The sequence below is a fragment of the Typopeltis vanoorti genome, chromosome 11, assembly GCF_054136105.1.
Source record: "Typopeltis vanoorti isolate ZY-2024b chromosome 11, IOZ_Tvanoo_1.0, whole genome shotgun sequence".
NCBI lineage: Eukaryota > Metazoa > Arthropoda > Arachnida > Uropygi > Thelyphonidae > Typopeltis > Typopeltis vanoorti.
Genome location: NC_143559.1, coordinates 140295781 through 140317987, shown reverse-complemented (window position 1 = coordinate 140317987; position 22207 = coordinate 140295781). Strand labels below are relative to the sequence as shown.

Sequence of the window (22207 nt, the reverse complement as noted above, 5' to 3'; positions counted from 1 at the left end):
TGGTGGGGACTTCAGGGCATCACGAAATGCTACGCTGTCCATTTAAGAGTTATTTTTTGTTGGGCGTTATTGCGGTGTGATTTGAAGTTCTTACTTTTATAACCTTAATTTTGTTTTCATTTTCGATAGCAAATTGCAGTGGATAAAATAAATCTTACACATGTCAGCTTTTAAAATCTTTACCATACTAGAGTTATTCCTTATTTTACCTGTTTAACGAACGTGATATTCAATCTGCATCTCTGAGAGGTGCCATTGTTAATTTCCTTTGCATATCGCTAATCCCTCGCATGATCCCTTTACAGGCTACGAGTATGCAGAATAACGAGATCGTGTCCCTCACCTCATATTACTCGCCGAGTGGCAGTTTTCTGCAGCAGAGTGCAATCGAGAAAGCTGTGGCTTATGACGAAGACCTGGAAATTGAGATTCTCTTCACCGGAGAAATTGGAGTCGATTATTTGCTCCACTATGAGGTAAGAATTACAACCCATTTGCAGCAGTTCTCCGTGTGAAATAGCAGAAACTCAGCGTCACTAAGATTTAAATGTTTGTTTCGTCAAAGCCATTTGCATGAATCATTTGCACGAAAATATTTTCTGTATTATGTGAATATTGTTTTCAAATCATTTCAATTAAATATTATTTTTAAACTTAATCAGATAAAAACGTAGAAACGATGGTATTCTTAAAGAAGAATAAAAATATAAAAAATGGAATAAAAACATCTGACAACATTACGAATTAGTCTGCGTGGGAAAATTCCCCGTATGAAAGTTTGACACTCGCATGTTCGTAACATTCGAATGTCATTTTCAAACTTCCAGAATTGTTAAAAAGCATTCATTACAAAATTCTTCCGGAATGATTATCCGGAAATGAGGAATCTACTTTTTTGTTGAATATAATTAATGAACTAACAGGAATCTCGAGATTTTCTCAACGCTTATTCGCTAGGTGCCTAGAGAACCTTCTTTTCTCTTTTATTTGGCTAAACGCGTTTGTGAAATTCCATCAAATTCATTTGTTGTTTTTCGCTTCCCCTTCTGCCATCAAGCATTGTGAGGTTTCGATTTCTTTTCTTTAAATTATGCTTCCTTCAAATTGAATTTTCTAACATGGAAGATATCATTCTCAGAGATTTTAATGTTTATCTTTTTTCTTCTTCCAGTTCCGGTGATTCAGCAGCTGGAGATAGTGAGGCATTTGCATTCAGCCATCACTTAAAGTATTCTTGTCCTCTTCCTCACTAATAATCTTCCTGAGGATACCTTATGGCGAATGTACGCGGATGGAATAATAGTAACCTTCTTTTGTTTATGTACTTTCCATCTGGGAGAATTCACGATGGATTGCTGATTTCTTCTCCAATGAGGCGAAATTCACACATCTAAATAATCGACGGTTTTTCTACCATTACAAAGAATTTCAAAAAGGATGTCCGTCGTGATTTGTGTTGTTCATTTCCTTGATTGTTGATATTATTTTTGTAGTGTACTTCAAGCCTTATTTGCTAATTTTTAGAGCACGTTTGTCCTCATTACATTTTCTGTGTAATCACTCTTCGTCTAGATTCCAAATCTTTTTTTGTCCTATAATGATATCACTTTCTTTTAACGAGATAAGAAAAATAAATATGATTCATTTTCTTCAGGAAGATGGAAGCACGTAGTATAAGTGTGTAAGAATATAAGACTATACTTGAATTATTCAGGTGTATATCCATTGACTGCATATGAAACAATTCTCATCAGAATTGCAAAAGTCTTGCAAGAGATTTTTTACTCGTTTTCAAAAATTCTGTGAATAATTTTGATAATAATTTCAGATCACCTTTTTTTCTCTTTTTCTTAAAATCATATCATCAGATATATTTGCGAAGTAACTTAAAACTACATCTTTAATGCAACGTGTTAAAACTGTTTGTAAATAAATATTATATCCTGTGAATAAAATTAATTTTCTCTAACGTCATTTTTGCTAATTTAGGTTATTGTTCAAGGAACTGTCTTGAGGCAAGGAGATCACAAGTTCACGTTCGAGGAGAAAGATGAGGTCACTCGATATAAAGATGAGACCTACTTGGAAGAATCAGTTGTGAAGGAATCCACGGCCTCAAACGAAAGTCTTTTAGAAACTGCAACTGAAAATGCTGAAATTGGAAGGCAGAAATTCTCAGTTCCAGTTACTCCACAGATGTCGCCTTCGTTTCAGTTACTCACTTATTTCGTGAGAGGAGATGGAGAGGTGGTATCGGATAGCAAAGAAATACAAGTCAAGAAAAGTCTTAAGAACAAGGTAATTACTTCAACTGTTTTTTCAAGTTAACGGAAAGAGAAGGGATGTTCTGGAGGGATATTGCGGTTGATAATAAAAAAATAGTTTTTAGCTTTGAACTATTTAATATGAATGACTGAAAACCTCTTCTTGTAATGGCAAAATTACATTAAAAGTCCCGAAGTGGGTTCAGCGTTGATTTACCTTCTGAATTTCCCAACTCCCACGACAGTTTTTACTCATAGTTTGCGATTCAATGCTACTTTCTTTTAATCGTTTAGTGTTATAATTTTGGCATTTTCTGTGATTGATTTGCTTTATTATTAAACAGTCATAAATTTTCCATGATTTTAAAATTTAAATTTCAGATTTAAATCGTTCAAATCATAACTGAAGCAACCAATACTGATGTGTGTTAATAAACGGACCTCTTTAATGTTGCACGCCTTAATTTTGTATTAAAGTTAATGCAGTTTTAAAGACGATTTGTTTTCGAGTATTTCATTTAAATTGAAAAGAGTGTGAGGTTTAAATCTATTTAATTAGTTAAAACGAAATGTATAAAAAAACACTGGTATTTAAGACACGCACTAATTCTGCAATGTCCTGGAACATGAAATACAGTTTATCTCTTCTCTTTCTTTCTTTAAAAATTATTCCATCTCTAAATACTCCTGTCCAGAGAGGAAGTTCATTTCAAATAAAGAATAAATATCCGATGTGCAGGTCGAATGAGCTACACTAATAAATCGGGTGGCTACCAATAGAAAGACAATTTGCTGGTAGATTTTCATCTGCGTATGTTTTTACGAAAAGGCTGGTTATAGCTTGTTGCTCTGCTGATGGATAAATATCGGATTAGTATTTTGGCTTTGAATATTTCTATACTGGAGGAGTCCCATGTGAAACAACAGATACTTTAATTGCAGTGGTATTAAATCTTTCTCTGATGTGTTGTGTAATTGCAAAGGACTTTTCTCGTCGTGTAAATAAGAGACGAGAAAAAAACTGACGTTAAGGGAAAGGTCTAACTTCTCTTTGTGCGATATTACCATCAGGCAGGAAACTGGAGTTGTAGCATCAAAGGTCAGGAAGTCTGTCCATCACTTTTTTATTTTATTATTTTAAATTGAGCAGAAGAATTACAGTTTCAGAATTAAGTAACTTTGGCCATTACAAACTATGCTTTGAATTGGAGATTTATGCAGTTCTTACAGAGTATGGTGTAAACCGTGTCACAGAAACGTGTTTTTACATTGATGTGTCTAAGCCATTGAGCTTATGTAAATTTTAGATTAAACGTTTTGGCACATTTTTTGCAAACTAAATTTAGAGTAATTGCCACGATTTTGTTTTTGGAGTGAGAGAATAAAGGCACTCATTCCATCAAGAATAATTTCCGTTATTAGATCAGAACAGACGCATTAAAAATAGGCATAGAAAATGTAAAGATCATTTCAATTAGAAATGATCTGTACTGCCATAGGTCTGGAGGCTGATATTGATATACAGAGTGAGTGCATTTAGAGCCAGAACTGGTTAAGAAAAGATCCAAGGTGATGGTAGAATCATTAGGATTTTCTAAACCTTTGGGAGGTTGGTGAGCAAAACTGTTTTAGATTCTAGCTGAGAGCGAATAGTGCAACCTCTCTTCTAGAGGAGAGAAGTGAATTTGCTCTGTGAAGTTGGAAAGGGGGAGTCAGTTGGTTATAAAGGAGTGCGAAATCTCCGGAGATGATTTCAGTTTTGACTCGCGCATTCTTCCTTTATTGATTCTTGATGACCCGGGAGTTCTCCAGTGCATCGATTGTCTCTTTGTTTCTCGATCGTACTGAAAAATCCACGAGTCATCACAAGTGATGATCTTCTCCTGCAAGTCAGACTCCGCTGTCAGCCAGATGAGGTAAATGAGAAAACGCAACACCCGATGACTTGCAGCACTGATTCCAGCAATGGAAAATTCGTATGCAAGGGAGGGATGTATGAGATACAATTGTAATAATAAACCACATTTTTGAAACCAGTCTCTTTATTTAATAGCTACACGTCTTATGTCATTCGAAAATAATGCATTCGTATAACTCAAGTTAATTCTATTTAATTAAAATAAATTTATTTCTCTTCTAGGCCGATAATTTTCTACAATGTGTGTCAACTAGCCAGAATTAAATCGAGGTTAAAAAGTGTGCAGAAACAACAAACATGGGAGAAATAACAATTTTATATAAGCAAAAATTTCAATAATGACATTTCTTCAAATATATTAGAATATTGATTACTCCAAACAATAAAATGAGTAGGGAAATGCAAGGCAGAATACATTCATCTAATGGAGGCATTTTTATTCACGACACCATTTAATATAATCGAAAATTCTCTCTCTATAACATATTATAGAGAGAGAATTTTCGAGAGAGAATAACCTGGAGCAGACCAGAGAATATATTATTGAGAGAGAATAACCTGGAGCAGATCAGACCAAGGTGCAAAATAATGCAAATTTAAATCCTTACAAAACGTTTTTGTACTTTTATGATATAGGGCCTCCTGCTATGTTATCTCCTACAGAAATTATACAACTCTATTGAATAATCGTTTTCCCAAATTACATCATAACTGTTCTGTATAATGTAAGAGATAATATAACAGGACAAATACAGTTATCTCTGTTGTATTTCTAGTAGAGATAACTCAACTGATAAACATAGAAGGTTCTTGTAAGCGATAGACGTGAGAGATAATATAATCAGCAATCATATCACCTGTGTAGATTTCAACCTTTGACTGAGGACATCAGCGCATACAGAGTGAGAGATATCTTGAACTTTTGAAAGAAAGTCGGAAGACAGAATGGTCAAAGTCGCGTTCAACCTTTCGCTTGAATAGATAGAAATTGCCGTACAGAAAAACCGTAAAGATTTCGGAGACATGACTTTTAAAGCGACTCAGATGAAATTCCTGGATTGGAGTGCAAGACCTCAAGACAGAAAATAAGGAAAAAGAGTGGTATTTGCAGCAAGAACCTTGTGGTTCATTGGAGTAGAAGAAGAATTCTCTCAATATAAAATACCATGAAGGGATATTGCGGGATAATAAAAATAATATATTTTTTATTTTTTGTCAGGTTTCTCTGAATTTCGATGCCGAGCAAAAACAGCCTGGAACTCCGGTTTCTCTCATCCTGACAGCAGAAAAAGGTTCAGTCTGTGGAGTTGGCGTAGTGGACAAGAGCGTACAACTCTTGGGTCCAAGAAGAAGGCTTACGCTGGATCAGGTGAGTAGAAGGGCGCATTTTTTTTTGTGTACTTTGCGCTTCAGCTCTGTCTTTCTTCACTTGCATGTGATTTAACATCATGAAATGAGTGATGTGATTAGTTACTTGAATAATGACAGCGAATACGTTTAGAAATATCCTTCCATCGTAGATCAGACCGGCTTATATTAGATATTTTAAAAAGAGAATCAGCAACTGTATTTTTAATGACGGCACACCTAAGAGCTGAGTTACATTTTTAAATATTCTTAAAGTTTGTCCACGTTTTTGGTCGCACACTTTGCTTCAGAACAGGAAATGTCATCCTTTTCTTATTCTCTTTATGTGGATGATTCACTCCATCCACAGAGAAGCAACTTGTCTTTATATAAATCTGTTTTAAATGCAATAAAAGGGCAATAAATGCTATCCACATGGTCTATATGTGTGTGTCGATAGCAAGTATTTTCTGGCTAGGTTGTTTCTTTCTTTCTCTCTCTCTCTCTCTCTCTCTTGCAAAACAAATATTCCAGGTGTTTGGAAAGGAAGAACTCCTGCCACGTGGACATGAGTTCAGATGACTTATTCTATACTGAAAAGTGTTCGTATTGAAGTTCTTAATGTAACAGTTGGGATGATAACTGGAGTACGTGGAGACCATCAAAATGACATTGCCGTTACCAAAAGTAATTGCACATGCCGTGAATATAATCAAACGCAATGATAGATATATTTATAAATTTGTCTATTCTTCTTCGTTTCTAACTAGTGGTCATCAATCCGTATATATAATTTGGGTTGGATACTATTTGACCAATATAAACCCCGTCTGATTTCAATAAAATAATTTCTGATTAATAATAACTTTAAGACAGCGATGTGAAATAATTTACTCGTTTTCTTTCCCTCTCTCTCTCTCTCTCTAGATTTTTGAAGCTGCTCAAAGCAAAAGGAGATTGGACAAACCTTCCTATGAACAATGTGCACTTGATTATGAGATCGATTGTAAGTATAATAAATTAAATGCAATTAATGTTTATTAATTTGTTCAATGTAAATTAGCTGTGCATTTCATTGTTATCTTCGTAACATTTAAGTTTCTTTTATTGGTATGTGATGGAAGAACTGAGGAACGAGAGAAATTCAAGCCTTCTTGAAATCTGACAACATTCAATACGTGTTTAAGAACCCTATCAGTTACTTCTCTCTCTTTTTCTATCCAGTGAAAAGTGTCGGAGCAGTGCCCAAGCAAAATGAGACAGAGAACATTAACTGTTTGTTCGAATATACAAATCAGCCAGCTGGTCTGGACAGAAAATCATTAAAAGATGCAAATAAAATTGTTTTACCTGTGAATGAATGTGGATGCATGTAAGTGAAAAACTTAAAAGAAATTAATCTTTCACTCAAAACGACCAGTCGATTGCATGAACCAGGTCAGGTGAGTTCTGGTTCGCGTGTGTTTGCGAATGACATATTTTCACAGAATGAATTTCAGCCTGGTTTGCAAATTCTGAGAAAGCTTCAATGAGAATCTCTTTGACATAATGCGTAGCTCCAGAGGAGGAATCCTCTGCAGTGTTACTGATAGTCTGATTTCTTTAAGAGAAATCATCTTTTATTTGAGTTTTATTTCTATATTTACAGGGAACATTCAACGTGGATCAGAATTTGTTGATGCCTTGGGAGATTTTACGGTAAATATCAATTTCTACGAAAAATCTAGAAAACATTTCAATAAGAAAAATCAATTATTTTTTGTTTCATCTAAGAAAATAGATTTAAATGAATATCATTATTGGTTATACATTTTACTTTCGCTTGTAGTGTTCTAATTTATATGAAAATGCCAACATCCAACATGCATTTAATAATCATTAAATATTAGTATTATTACCATCCATATTTAATCCTCTCTGGTAATGTGTCTAATATCTGATCGAAGAATAAATTTAAAGAAATTCTATGCCATCATTTTAAAATTATGATGTATGTAATTCTTCCTGTTTACATTCTATAGACATCCGGACAGGTGGTGATAACCGATCTTTCTCTGAATAAACGACCTTGTAGAAAAATCGCATATTATGAATACAAAGAAGAATATGGTAAGGCTACCTTTTATTGAGCTGTTGGCATAAAATCTCTCTCTCTCTCTCTCTCTCTCTCTCTCTCTCTTATAGAAATATGACACTGAACATCCAAGAGACTTTTTCTACACTCTCATTCAATTTATAATCATATTTGCAAAATTTCTTTCAAAATGTGATTGAAAATGCAGCGTTAATTTTTTTCCAGATTTTTTTCCTGAAATTGAAACTGAAACTTTGACTGAAGCATCGCAACCTGAAGTCGAAACAGCAGCCACTAATACTCCACCGGTTCCGCATCCCAAAAGAAAGATCCCAACAAAATCGGCTGTAAAAATTCGCAACTATTTTCCTGAAACATGGCTTTGGGATGTTCTCAATATGAGGTGATCAAACTCTATTCTGTTGAGTTGTTCCTATTCATCTGAATTAAGACAATCGACTTATTTTCGATTTGTAAAGAGAAATATTTTAAGATGTGCACTGGTCAACCAATTTGAATTCTGAGCTTGCGTTCATTTCGTTCTCTCTCTCTCTCTCTCTCTCTCTCTCACTATCTATACAATCATTAATAAAGTGCTTAAAAGCCGATTCATGCAATTTATGCTTATTTTCTACAGATGGAAATGAAAATGAACAAAAATTAAGAATTACATTAAAAAGACTCGAGCAGATTATATTGTCTTTAAATTATCAAAATATTTAGAAACGAGATGCACTAATTATTGGTTCTTTCTTTCTTTCTTTCCTTTTCCTAGTGATTCCGGCAAGCTGGTGCTGAAGCAAGATCTTCCTCACACCATTACAGAGTGGGTGGGAAGCGCCGTATGCATGCACAGGGAATTGGGAATCGGTCTCTCCGAGGAGGCCAGAGTCACCGCTTTCCAGCCGTTCTTCGTCTCTTTCCGACTCCCGTACTCCGTAGTCCGAGGAGAAAAAGTTCCCATCACTGTGTCCGTATTCAACTACCTGTCAGAATGTCTGCCGGTGAGTAGTCTCGAACGGATTTCTGTTAAAAGGTCAGAAAGGAAGAAAGCAGTGTTGAGTTTCAAAAATGTATTAAGCGATTTGTAGAGTTCTGTGGCCATTTGCTGTTTTAACACTTTTCCCTGAACTGATATCTGTGTTCCTTTACCAGTTATAACAGTACGCGCTTTTAGGGTTAGGTTTTAGGTTTCATAACGGTTTAGCCGAGTTTCATTTCCTTGTGCTGCAACGAAATTCTTGCCGCGAAATGAAAATTTAAGATTGATCTTAGGTGGGAAGTGAATTTCTTCGTCTAGTGTGAAAGCACTGCCGTGATCAATGGAAGCCGGTGGGAGGAAACGTTCCATATTTTGTCACAAACGCATCGATTTAGTTCATCAAATTACATACGCAGAATGTTTATCGAATATGCATTCAGCCAGTGGTAACCTACAAAAATCGACAGTATCTTAGGTAGTTGAACACGAATGGTCTTCTGATTTTCAACAACCGCTCGTTTCTTTAAAGGCCAAAGAAGTACTCTCGTGAGTCGGAGAGAGGAAAAAATCATCTCGTCATCGGACTGATTAAAAAGAGAGTTAGTAGATTTTCCATTAATTTCTTGCCATCTATAAATTTTGCTGCTGTCGTTACCATCGGCAACTTTAATTATCAGATCCAAAGTCGATTTTTGTGTGAGAAAATATTGATAGTATTTTTTTATTTTCTTTTTGTTAGTACTGCTTTCTGTCCGGTAATTTTGTTTTATTTTTTTTCCGTAGATAAAACTCTTCCTTGAACTCAACACCAACTTCACTTTATTCGGGGATTCACCAACAACCAAGCTTTGCGTATGCGGAAGAAGAAGTGCCACCCACAAATTCATGGTCGAACCCAAGGTGATCGGAAATATGAACTTTACTGTCTTTGCGCAGTCCACCGAGGAGGAAGACGTGTGTGATAACGAAGTGATAGCCAAAGTGACAGCAAGAGATGCAGTGACCCGACAGCTGCTAGTGGAGGTAATTCATACGTTTATTTCCTTTCGTTTTAGATTCTCCCTCAGTAATAATGATTTTTCTCAAATAAACAAGAGTTTGGTCGAAAAATGTCGACTTATACACATGTTGCTTGACAATAAAGTGCCTACAATCTTCGATTTTCGGTCTGTTTCTGCAGTTCTAAAATGGCAGAAGGTTCTTCATATAATGTTCAAAAAAAAAACTGTTTCAACCTAATGAAAAACAGAAGAGGTGTTTTCTGATGAGCGCACGATACCTTTGCATAAGCCTGCTTTCATAATACAAAGAGTTCTCAAATTTAGACTAATATTTATTGGAGCATAATTCGAAACGAACAGCATGGATGATATTTTTGAATCGCTCCTGCTACTGCTGTCTTAAGCAAGAACATTTATATCAATTTACTGTGTTAAATAAGAAGTAGGCCCGACGCCATTGGAAGAGTCAAGGTTGACTCTCAGAGGCGTGGATGGAAGGTTCTACTTATATATTTTCAACAACTGAAAATGTATTTTTCTTTCAAAATTGAGAAGAACAGAACAATCTGAATTGAGGTGATTCTGGTTTTCATTCTGTTGTCGTGTAATAACTCAAATGATAACTCTCGTTAATTCCCGAGTCCACATCTTTTGCGATTAACTCCTTACACTAAGAATCTCGTCTGCACCAAGATTGCAATAAAGTAATTTAATGCTAATAAAAACGTTTATAATTTTTAATCTGAATTAACTGTTCTTTCGCATTCCTTGCTCTCAGAGAGTGAAAGCAGAAGAATGACAGAATACCGAAACCGTTTTTGTTTTTCTTGCAGGCGGAAGGATTTCCAGTGGAAAATATTCACAATAATTTCTTCTGCATCGAAGGTGAGTCTTACGCGCTTTTATTGCTTGCAGTGTCGGCCGGTAATTTTAGGAAGGGATGAAGTTTAGCATGCTATCTTTCCATTAGTTACGTATTAGTTATTTTGCAGCTTTCAAATACACTTCCTTGTTTTTGAAGAAGAGGTTGTGTTATTTGTTTTGATAATTTATTCTGCATGATATTGCCCTTTTCCACATGCTGCGTGGAAAAGATCCGTTAGTTATATTCAGCAGATTCCTGATATTCAATCTATTCCAATCAAGAAGCTGTTTTTAGAATAATTCACTGAAAGAGAGTTTATCAAACGATGGCACCACATTTCTGTGAATCAACAGGCTTGCTTTTTACTCCGTGAGGAGTATCACAGGCAGTATCTGCATCATGAAGCCTGAATCCAATTCGCAAACAGAAAAAATGCTTTTATAAAGTAACAAATATCGCTGTCTTTTGCTATTAATATTTCGAAAACTGAGTTAATTATTTACTGCCATTTGTAAAAGATTTACCTACTAAAAGAGTTAAAATTTTAGTTTTTTAGAGAGTGAAAAAAGAACTTTATTGACAATTGCAAAATTTAATTATTAATTTTTAGTGGTACGTGATGGTGGTATTCGTGTGTTCCTCAGTAAAGACGGCGCCGCTATCTGTTTTACGTTGGGACATCATTAACATCATCATCAGCCATTGTCGATCCACTGGTGGTTGAAGTCTTTTCCAAGATCACTCGAAAACTGTCTGTCCATGGCTCTCCTTTTCTGTCACTCTTGCAAATCTGATGATATCATCAATCCACCGTGATTTACATCGGTGTCGTGGTCATTTTTCCTCTCGTGGAATCCAATACTTCTTTTGTCCATCGCTGATCTTATCTTCGAGCAATATTCCGAGCCCATTGCCACTTGAAATGTTTCACTCTTCCTATAATGTCAGAGACTTTGGTTTGGTTTCTTCTCCACGTATTCCTTTTGTGATTCCGTCTTGTGATACCAAGCATACTTCTTTCCATACTAAATTATGTTGTTCTTAATTTTTGAATTTCCTTTGCATTCAGTGTCCATGTTTCACAGCCATATGTCAGTATAGGAAGAATACACTGGTTAAAAACCTTTCTCTTCAAGCATAATGGTAGTTGGCTTTTGAATATTGAATGTAATTTTCTAAATGCTTTCCATCCAAGCATCGCACGCCTTTTAATTTCATCCATGATATTTTGTTCCATTGATATCTGTTGTCCTAAGTATAGGTAATGATCTATATTATTTCTTATTTCTGGTTGGGCATAGCTATTGTACATGACTTGTGTCTGCTTTAGGTATCTTTGGTGAGCTATTTGCTATCAATTTGGAGTTCATGGATACGAGTCTGTAATTCATGCGCATTTGAAGTAAAGATAACTATATCATCTGCAAAACATAAATGGCTTAAATATCTTCCATTAATCTTCAAACCTTTCCATTCCCAATCAAAATGTTTCAATATTTCTTCTAGGCACGCTGAATAATTTTGGAGATATTGTGCCACCCTCTCTTGTAACTCTCTGTATTTCCACAGTAGAGATGTTCCCACTGAACTGAATTGCTGCTGTGGCATTGGTGTATGCTGATTTGATGGTTCTGATGTAGGGCTACTCCACTTCTTGGTTTCGTAATGCTTTAAGTATTTTACAAGTTTTAAGTGAATCAAAGGCTTTCTCATAGTAAATAAAGCCAAGACATAGTGGTAATTGATATCCACTACACCGTTCAATAATCTGCTATACAACTTTAATATGGTCCATTGTACTAAAGCCCGTTCGAAAGCCTGCCTGTTCTTTTGGTTGTGCTAGGTCCAGGCTCGCACAAAGCCTATGAGCTGACACTTTTGTGACCACTGATAGACGACTGATAGGTCGGTAGTTCGTCAAGTCTTCTATGTCACCTATTTTATGTATCAGAATTAGGGTAGCCTTCTTCCATGTTGTTGGTACATAATTTTTCTTCAGGCATAAAGTAAATTGTTTTGCTAAGAGTTTGCAGATTATTTCTCCACCTGTTTTTAGAAGTTCAGCTATAACTCCATCCTCACCTGCAACTTTCCCATTTTGGAAGCTTTGGATGCTCTGCATAACCTCTTCTGGTAGAATCTGTGGTACTTCATCCGTGTCGTAGTTGTCTTCTTCTTCATTTAATTCATCATCCTGATATAATACTGAGTAGAATTCTTCAATTCTTTTTGCTACAGCATATCTATCTCTGTGATGGTCCCTTCTTGTAGTTCGACTGCAACCAACTATTTGCTGTTCATCAATTGCTGTTTGGTGTTTTTAAGACTTTGATTGTTTTCAGTTGTTTGTTTAATGAATTTAGAATTGAATTTTCGTATTTCTTCTGTGATACGTTTTCTGATTGTTTTGCACAAATCAGTATATTCAATTTTATTCTGTAGGTTGATTGTTTCATTTTTCTTCGTTTCTTCGTAAGCTGTTTTGTTTCTTCAGAGATTTTTTCTTGTTTCTGTTCTGTGGTATCAGTTATTTCAAGTGAGCATTTTAAAAGGTTTTTGGTATCAATGTCATTACTTTCTGATAGATCCGCATTGTCATCTGTAATAAGATGTTTAAATCTATTGTTTAGTTCGTGGTGGAATATATATTTTTAATATTGAGTTTGTGTATATCTCTGTTTTGCTTTGGTCTTCGAAACATTCTTTCTTTTTGGAAGTTTATTTGGATTTTACTGCGTACCACTGCGTTGGGTATTTGAGCAAAATTTCTTTATCACTCCTCAGATTGAGATCGAAAAAATGAAAGATTAAAGCGATTACTGGCGCTTCACATGCGATTATATTTCAGGGGTGTTCAACAAAGGAATGACGGGATCCTTGTGAATGCCCAATGAAACCATTGAAATGGTTAAGCGAATATCCGTAGCTCCTGGTTAGGATGATATATGTACCGAAGAACATTCGAAGTATCTTGCAAATGGCATTTTTACATCCACTTTTCAAATAACAATTGGTTAGGGTTTATGCTGGGCGTATGTTTTTCTGAGATATACAACAATGGTCTGTGACCCTTCAATTCATCAACAGTTTAATGTTTTTATTTTAGTTTAGTTAATAGCTCTTGTGAAACGGTGGATCCAATTTAAATAAGAGACGTGTGGGCCCAAATGAACCACTCGAAAACGGTCATGAAAAAATGCATACAAACTATCTCTGTCGAACTCAATTTACGATGTTGAGTTTCGCATCTGCAGAAGTCAGGAGATCAAAGAAATTTCGAACCTAGGATAAAATACGCCCACAGATGTTCCTTTTAATCCTAATTTCGCAAAATTATACATTCAATAAATATATATTTAAGCTCAAAATTATTTTACGAACATTATTATAAATTTATTTAACTAATTTTGCTTTCTTTACTCGCAGACGGTAAAAATGGTACGTTTAAATTTGGACAGGACTTGCCTGTTCCAGAAAATGTTGTCGAAGATTCTGCCAGGGCATTTCTTTCTGTGTCTGGTAGGTAAACCTTGAAATATGTACAAAACTTTACTTTGATCGATTGTTGCATTTCTTTCAGAAGTACTGATTCGGTTTTACACCTGCAAATTATTTATGAACTCAAGCATACTCTTCATTAACATTTTGTGTAATTACGCCGTTTGACACTGCATTGCGTATAATCGCAAACTGCCATGCCAGTGGAGTGGATTTCGCTTACTTTGCGCCATATTCAGAAAGTGAAACTACGGCACGCAACTAAAGAAGTATCTATGCGAGAAGGGTCGTACATAACGCATTTTGTACAATAACAGGATCATTAGCATCAGGAAATACAAAAGCTCTAGATCTCTACTAGCCTATTAAACTGAACAAAATGGTTAAGCAGACTGGATATTCTTCTTCTTCTTCAGCCATTTTCTGGGGTAGCTCCCCAGAATCTTCCATTCATTCCTATCTTGACCATTTCTATGCCAATGAGTATCAGCCATCTTTAATCTCATCCTCCTGCCGTCTCTTGCGTCTTCCTGTAGCTCTCTTTCCATCTCCAGGATGCCATTGTGATATTAACTTTTTGTTCATATCTGAGTATTATTTCGATATGACCTGCGCTTTCCATTTTAATCTTTTGATGGCTATTATAGTGTCTCTCACCCTATTCCGAGCTCTGACCAAAGTGTTTTGCTTTCTATCTAGAATGGTAATACCGTAATGGTCTTTCCATTTTTATCTGTGTGATCCTCAACGTATTGCCATTTTTAGATGAAGTCCACCTTTCACATTCCTGTGTCATGACCAAAAGTATACGACTGCTAAAAAGATTTTCTTCTAAAGCAGATTGGGATGTTTCCTTTCAGTAATCCAAGGTATTTTCCAAAGGCTCTCCTGCCAAGTTGAATTTTACTTATAATATCTTCTTCTTGACAGCCTTCCTCTACTCTGCTCTCCTGTACTAGGTAAACATGGGAGGTTTTTATTTCACTTTGCGGGTGTTCATTTGTACTGGTGTTTGGAGATGTATTTGTTAAACATTATTTTAGTTTGATTTTGTTTGTATTTAATCCTTTCTTTTTTACTTTCTGTATTCAGTTCATCGATCGTTTGTTGAAGTTTTTCTGCAGAGTTTCCTAAACGAACAATGGATAATTTTAGATTTAAATCTTAAAGTTTTAAATAGAATGAACACCAGTATTACTGGATGAAATATTAAATGTTTACTTTTTTCCAGTGTATTACTTGAATGTATAATGATCATACCCCTCTAGAACATACAGTACGACAGATACCTAACATTAGTCTGTTGAATTTCTCGGTGCATTTTATGAAATACCAAATGTGTGCGTGCGTGTGTAAACATTAGGAACATTGAAATGTGGCTACAATATGTACTTTGGTGACTTATGAAAAATTTCCGTCATGGTCCTTTTTTGCTGTCCACCATTTGTTGAACTAAGGAATGCAATATTTGAAAATATGGAGAAATTTTAACACGGAGACATTTTAAAGTGTAAGTGTGTGAATATCTTTAAAAAATAAATTTATTTCGTATGGCTGTGAGCCCTTGTTTTTAACGAGGAGATACAACAACATCTTAATCCACTCTAATTTTATCCGAGCTCGGATAAAATTATGGGGGATTAAGAATCAGGCCTATGACTGGGTCTTAAAAAATAAATGTGTTATGGAAACATCTAATTTGTGGAAAGCAAGAATGGAAATCTGTCTGTCGATCAAAATTCCGTTAGCGAGCAGAGGTGGGCATAAGTATTTTAATGAAGACTGTATAATTGTTATACTATATTTAATTAGATTGTAAGTCGATTGAGAAATCTCGCCAATTAAAACTCCACTTGGGGATAAAATAAACACATCATATATTTGGCGGATACGAAGGTTTTTATTTTTAGAATCTTACATCAGGTGTATTCTTCAGAGTATTTAGTGCAATTCGATTTTCATTTTTGTTTTCCATTTTTCCACAGGAGATTTATTGGGTCCAAGCGTTCAAGGTCTGGATAAGTTAGTGAGATTGCCCACCGGATGTGGAGAACAAAACATGGTTCTGTTCGTTCCAAACATCTTTGTCTTGGATTACCTGAAGTCAACAGAGCGGCTGTCGGATGATGTCGAGTCACGGGCCCTTTCTCACCTGAAAACAGGTAATTTTTTCTTAAATTTTGAGAGCCTTTAAACTCTGAGAGCCTTTAAAAATGAAAACAATTCAATGAGAACGAAATAAATAAATAAATCGACAGCAGAAAACTGCTTATAAAATTTTCTGTTATTGGAGATATTAAAGATTCATCCATATTTTGTGTCCAGATGTATATAAAACTATGAACGTTTCTAAATTTATCAAAGAGTTTATGAGAATGTACCCTTCGTCATCGAGGTTGACTTGGATTTGCACTTAGAAGGCCCAAACTACGGGGAGCCGCAGATTCTTAGTGTTATTCGTCCTTAGTGTTTAAATTGGGTATCGTGACAATTTCTTCGAACTGTTGGGATTGATGCGTCGAATAAAGATCTATTTTTTTCTCATTCCCGCTGTATGGTCTTCTTAAAGTCCACAAAGTATGCGTCGCTCTCTATCTCACATCGTACGCAGATTACATTGATTCGCCGACTTACCTCATAGTTAAATTTCTAATCCGACTGTTGAAATTCCAGAGTGGTAAGTTCTGCTTATTCATAAAAACTCTCATCATATTTCCCTATTTAAAGCAAAGAACTTATCCGTTCAGGCCATAAACTTCATAGATAGTTTCGACATTGAATCTTGATTGACCAATGTCTCTCTTGAAAATTCCTTCAGTTGTTTTCACAAACCTCCCCACACTCGGTTTTGTAGGCAAAGTTTTCGGCTGCGTTATCCACTCTGATCAATTTATTTGTCAAAACAAACTCGGGAAACAGACAGAAGGAACTTCTATGAGAAGCACCTTTCTGCTGCGAAGCACCACTCTCCCTCTCTATGTATATGGTGTTTTCCACCACATACTCCCATCAACCAACCTTTCAAGCAAAAATAAATAGCCTGTACCCTCCCCCGCCCCGAAGGTATTTCACAAGAGAAATAGGGAAAAAACAGTAAGATGATTTTCTTAGCTATCTTACACTCCTTTTGGTAAAATAACTGCCTCTGTCTACCGCAAATGTACCCTCTCGAACCGCTAAATACAACAGAAGTCTGCACACCATGCAAGCACAGAATTGCAATCATGAAAATCTAACTCTATTGGTAAATTTCTTGTGATTGCATTATACAACTGAATAGTTTCTCTCGATTCACTATGAAACATGTTTTGGCTCCTAAACCTCACTTTCAACAACCCAGAATTAGTATCAAGAGATTCAGTTGCATAAAGTGCAGTTATCCCCAAGCAGATTTCAAGAATCTCAAGAAATGCAACTTCTTGCATACATCCTTTCCGATTAACAGACTCTCATCGTGGCTACCTTCTTCTAAAGGTAATCGATCGCCGCTCTCTCTTCATGGCACTTACCACAAACCGGTCGTTCTCAGAGAAAGATTACAAGAATATTATTATTAATATTACATTATTATTAAGAAATCGTCGAAATCTGATACAACCAGCATGGGGTTGTTTCCGATCACAGAATTTTGTAATCTAGAATGCAACTAAGTCATCAGTATTGTTTCAAGTTTGAACATTTATTCAAGGAGAGTGCCGTAACTCTAATCCATCATCATAACTTGAAGGGCCCGACTGCATCTGCTTTCAATAATCTTGGAGAGGGATATTCTTTTCAGAGATACAGCAGCTTCTTTTCTTCATCTTTATACGAGTTACTACGTCTTGCACACATCTCGTCGGACATTATACTCTCATCCGTCTCACAGATTTTTTTAAATGATCTATCGCAAATATTGTGTTTTGTACATCACCTAAACCTGCCTGCAATGGATAATGACTTGATTCATATAATCAAGGTAAAATATCTGGCCAAGAAACGTTTCATATTTATAACGAATTAGATAAATGTCATTTATCTGACCCTGTTTTTCATTACCGTCAGCGATCTAATCAGCATAGGTTCTTCAACAAACACTGGTGATTAGAATGACTCGGTGTGTGTGTGTGTCACTCATCATAGATCTAAGCACCGTAAGAAATGACGATGCAGATTTAGGTTCTAAGAATGTTCACGCACACAGCTGTTACCAGGAATCCCGTTCAATAGCCACTAAACGTTACTCCAAGAACTTTGTTCATATATCTGTAATAACTGTAAGACATTTGTAAGATATTTTAAAAGCTAACATCTCTTCCTGCTTCAGTTAATCCAACTCTTTCCATTTCTGTGCATTTCTCTCCATTACTGAAACGCAAATTCGTTTCAATGAGCCCAGTTAAACTTCCAACCTCTTTACTTCTAGGCTACCAGAGAGAACTGACGTATCGCCACAAGGACAGTTCTTACAGCGCCTTTGGAGAAAACGATAAAGAAGGAAGTATCTGGTTGACCGCGTTTGTCATTAAAGCTTTCTCGCAGGCCAAGCGGTTCATCCCAGTGGACGAGAGTGACCTCGTTCGTTCCATCGACTGGGTGGTAAAGCACCAGAAGAAAGAGGGGTGTTTCCCAGAGGTGGGAAGGGTTTATCATCGCAGTCTTATGGTGAGTAATTGAAGATTCTATACAAGCTTTATCACTCCTTCTAGATAAAATAAAACGATAAACTAAAATAAATATCTTATGTTTTAATCAAATATTTGCTCTAAAAAAGGAAGCAATTTTGATTCGCTAGTACATTTGAACTGCATTTTCAGGAGTGATTCACACCGCGGTAGTCTGAAAGAGAGCTTCCATTGCAGCCAGATTTCACTTCAGTTCAAAATATGGTAGTCTTATCGGTAATTCACACAATATATCATCGTCATCGTATGTTACACTGTAGTGCAGGCCTACACATTTGACCGCGTAAGCTTCCGTGACCGATAATCCCGCAGAAAGGTTGGTTGCTCCTTATTTCCGGCGGTATCCCATGTCTGTCGAATTGTGTGTGCACTGGGCCGGTTTGCCTGCTTTGCGGAAGGAAACACCACAGGATAAACTGGCGGAAAAACCCTGCTGTCCACGCCCAAGATCAGCTACCTTGGCCATGGCTGAGGGAGATCCTCAAGATCCTCACGTCGCCGACGGAATCGAACCTAGGATACTCCTATCCCAGGCTTATGGTGGCGAAGCGCACAGCCACTAGGCTAATCCCATGGACACACAATATATAAACATAAAAATAAAATAAAAAATTAATCTTAAGGTTTTGTACGTCGATGTTAAATTGTCTTCGTTTAAGGAGGAAATATTTTCACAGTTGTGACACTTCGTTGTCACATTGGTTCACAAAAAATCCATCATGAAACTGTTGTCGACTTGGAAGTACGCTTTTTAATTGAACGTAAATTATTCTAGAGAAAACAAAATAATCGATACTTTTGCTTCAGGTCCATGATCCCAGAAGCAATGGATTCTTAATTTGGGGTTCAACAGTGAACGAATGTTCACTGTTGAACCCCCAAACATCCAAGACTCGTTCGCGTCCTTCATTTCTATTTCCTGTCGATTTTTGTGGTTTGAGAAAGTTTTTCCAATGCGTCGTTTACTAGAAAAAACAACAACCCTCAGGTGAGTAAATATTAGGAACCTTCATTCTTTCTCGTTGACCTCTTATCTGGCACAACACAGCACTCTTGTGCACGAGACTGCAAAACCAATGCAGAGTCTGTGCGTGCGACTGATATAAATAAGACAAGAAAAAATATATATATATATAATAATAAATGAATATAAAGGTTTTCACACACACACACACACACACACACACACACACACACACACACACACACACACACACACACACACACACACGCGCGCGCGCGTTGGAGAATATTCTTATACGAGGGGGAATGAAAAGTTCGGATAAACAGCTAGATCAAATTTTTCTCGTTTGTGAACAAGGGAAACACTTTTTTATTTCAGAAGATAGTATAACAAGTTTAACAAGTTTATAACACTTCTTGGGAAATATGCAGAATAATATGTAAGTTACGTGATTCTACCTCAATTCCTTCAAGGTGATTATCAGCACACACCCTTGTATTTACTCAACAGGTCTTAAATGGTGCTTGAAGATTTTTCAACATCACAAACATGCCTACAGTAAGAAACTTAATTCTGGTTTTTTAGGACATAAACGTATTCAGTTTAAAATCCTAATTTTTTAGATGCAAAACAAACAAGATGCATCCACATGTTGATTTATTGCTGTAACAGTTCACTCTTTTTATTTTAGGGAGGAGTTCAGGACGGTCAGCATTCCAAAGCTCCACTGACTGCATACATTCTTATTGCTCTCCTGGAGTCCGGGTTCTCAGATGAAAATATTACCAGGGCAGCAATTTCTTGTTTCGAGGGAGTCAAAGATGCGTCTCCGTATTCCCTGTCCCTATTTGCTTATGCCGTTGCTCTGGCTCGTCACCCATCTGCAAAGACGTACATCGACACAATGTGGGAACTTGCTGTTAAGACAGGTAAGCACATCTTTGGATAGCGACTTCTCATGAAAGGTGTAGGAAATATATCACTGGAGAAACTGGGTACATTGAGTAAGAAACAAGTCGTATGATATTTTAGCTAACATTACTAATCACACATATACACTTAGGTAATCTGCACTTTTAGAAACGTGACCAGTGTTACGAGATGTGTCGACTGGTAAGGCCAACCCGTCAGTTAGTAAGGACATGATTGCTTGCTTCACGGGTGCTCTAAAAATCATTTGAATTCATCAAAGTTTTTCTTTATTATGGTTTTCATTCTATATTCTGATAAATAATTACAACCATTCTGTATACCAAATTTTTAAAATAAATTGATTGTAAGTAGCCTGGTTTATGAATTAATTTAGTTCACTATTGAAATGGGTTTTAATATTCAAGTAGTTAGGTACACTGATGGAGAAGTTTTAATTGGGTTAATTGGATTTTTTATTTACCCCTCCTTATAAAAATGTAATTAAATCCATCCCCGTCGAGTCGTTCTGAACTGGTTTCTGACCAGGCATCCTGGTTTCGTTCTTGGGGACAGCTGATGACATCATACATGGACCAGCATCGTTTTCTAGCGTAGTTTTAATGTATGTTTTTATTTTCTCTCTTATTCAAAGTAATTAAATTCATCCCCCTTATCAGTCGCTGTGGTTGGTTGTTGTTAGGTCACCTGATACTTCTACGTCATGATTTTTTTCTTTTAAAGTGAATAATGTTCTATCTAAACCATGTGCCGTCATCAACGTCCTAGGTTTTTTTTTTTTTTTTTGAAAGCTTTTAGGGTAAGATATTTGCACTGAATGAATTATCTTCTATGGAGATAACGTTGTTTTTGAACTTCAAGTCAAATTCCTTACTGGAATTCTTTTGTATGTGTGTGTTTCACGGTTGGAAAGTTTTATTTTTTTTTGGGGGGGGGGGAGTCATAGGAGTTACATCATGAAGAAATGATTCTGTAAGTAACTGTAGGCACCCTGTTTTTCCTTCTTTTCTGGTATAAACAGTTTTTTGTATAAAGCAGACCGTCATTAATTCAGGTTATGATACTAATATGAATATCAACAGAATCAGTCTCACTGAACGCCATGCAAATTCTATAATCATGTTTTCAATTAATAATCTTGTTTTCAATGAAGTAATAATTTCATCATCGTTTCACTAGTTATATTTCAGTCATCATATTCGCAATGAAATAATTGATCAATTAGCTTTTTGAAGTTCTCTGCAAAGATGATATGCTTCCAAAACTCCCGGATTCGAGAAATCGTAATATAATTTACGTAAATCACCCTTTGTAGACATATTAACATAATATAAACATAGACAAGCACTGGTTCAAGTTAAATGCATTTTATTAAGCAAATATTTACATGGAAGACAATAATGAACACAAATAGCTGTGTTGAGAAATCATTATACATCTGTAGATTACATTCCATACCTTCTTTTACTACACAACAATTCACATTCCTCAATTATCGAAAACAGAGAACAGCATTTCATAAATGAGTATAACACTTCCAGGAACTATCCATCTGTCAGAGAAGAAGATTCCAAAACCATCTTTATAGAAACTTCCTTGAAATTGTATGCAAGAACCTCTGACATAAGACAAAACACGTTAGCATTGCTTTCAAAACATCAAGATGTTGGGAAATACTACTTGCACAATCAATTAATCAA

General features: G+C 36.0%; 1 protein-coding gene across 1 annotated transcript in view; it reads left to right on the top strand.

The window, feature by feature from the left end:
* The window catches only part of LOC150102121 (alpha-2-macroglobulin-like), a 72890-nt gene that overhangs the window by 39747 nt on the left and 10936 nt on the right, over positions 1–22207 (top strand). Inside the window, exons 9-20 of the mRNA XM_090399978.1 lie at positions 306–476; positions 1990–2298; positions 5402–5551; positions 7551–7638; positions 7829–8006; positions 8379–8607; positions 9369–9608; positions 10420–10471; positions 13878–13970; positions 15935–16111; positions 18355–18593; positions 20269–20506. Coding sequence (XP_090256104.1) covers positions 306–476; positions 1990–2298; positions 5402–5551; positions 7551–7638; positions 7829–8006; positions 8379–8607; positions 9369–9608; positions 10420–10471; positions 13878–13970; positions 15935–16111; positions 18355–18593; positions 20269–20506 — 2164 coding nt within the window. The remainder of the gene's footprint in view (positions 1–305; positions 477–1989; positions 2299–5401; positions 5552–7550; positions 7639–7828; positions 8007–8378; positions 8608–9368; positions 9609–10419; positions 10472–13877; positions 13971–15934; positions 16112–18354; positions 18594–20268; positions 20507–22207) is intronic.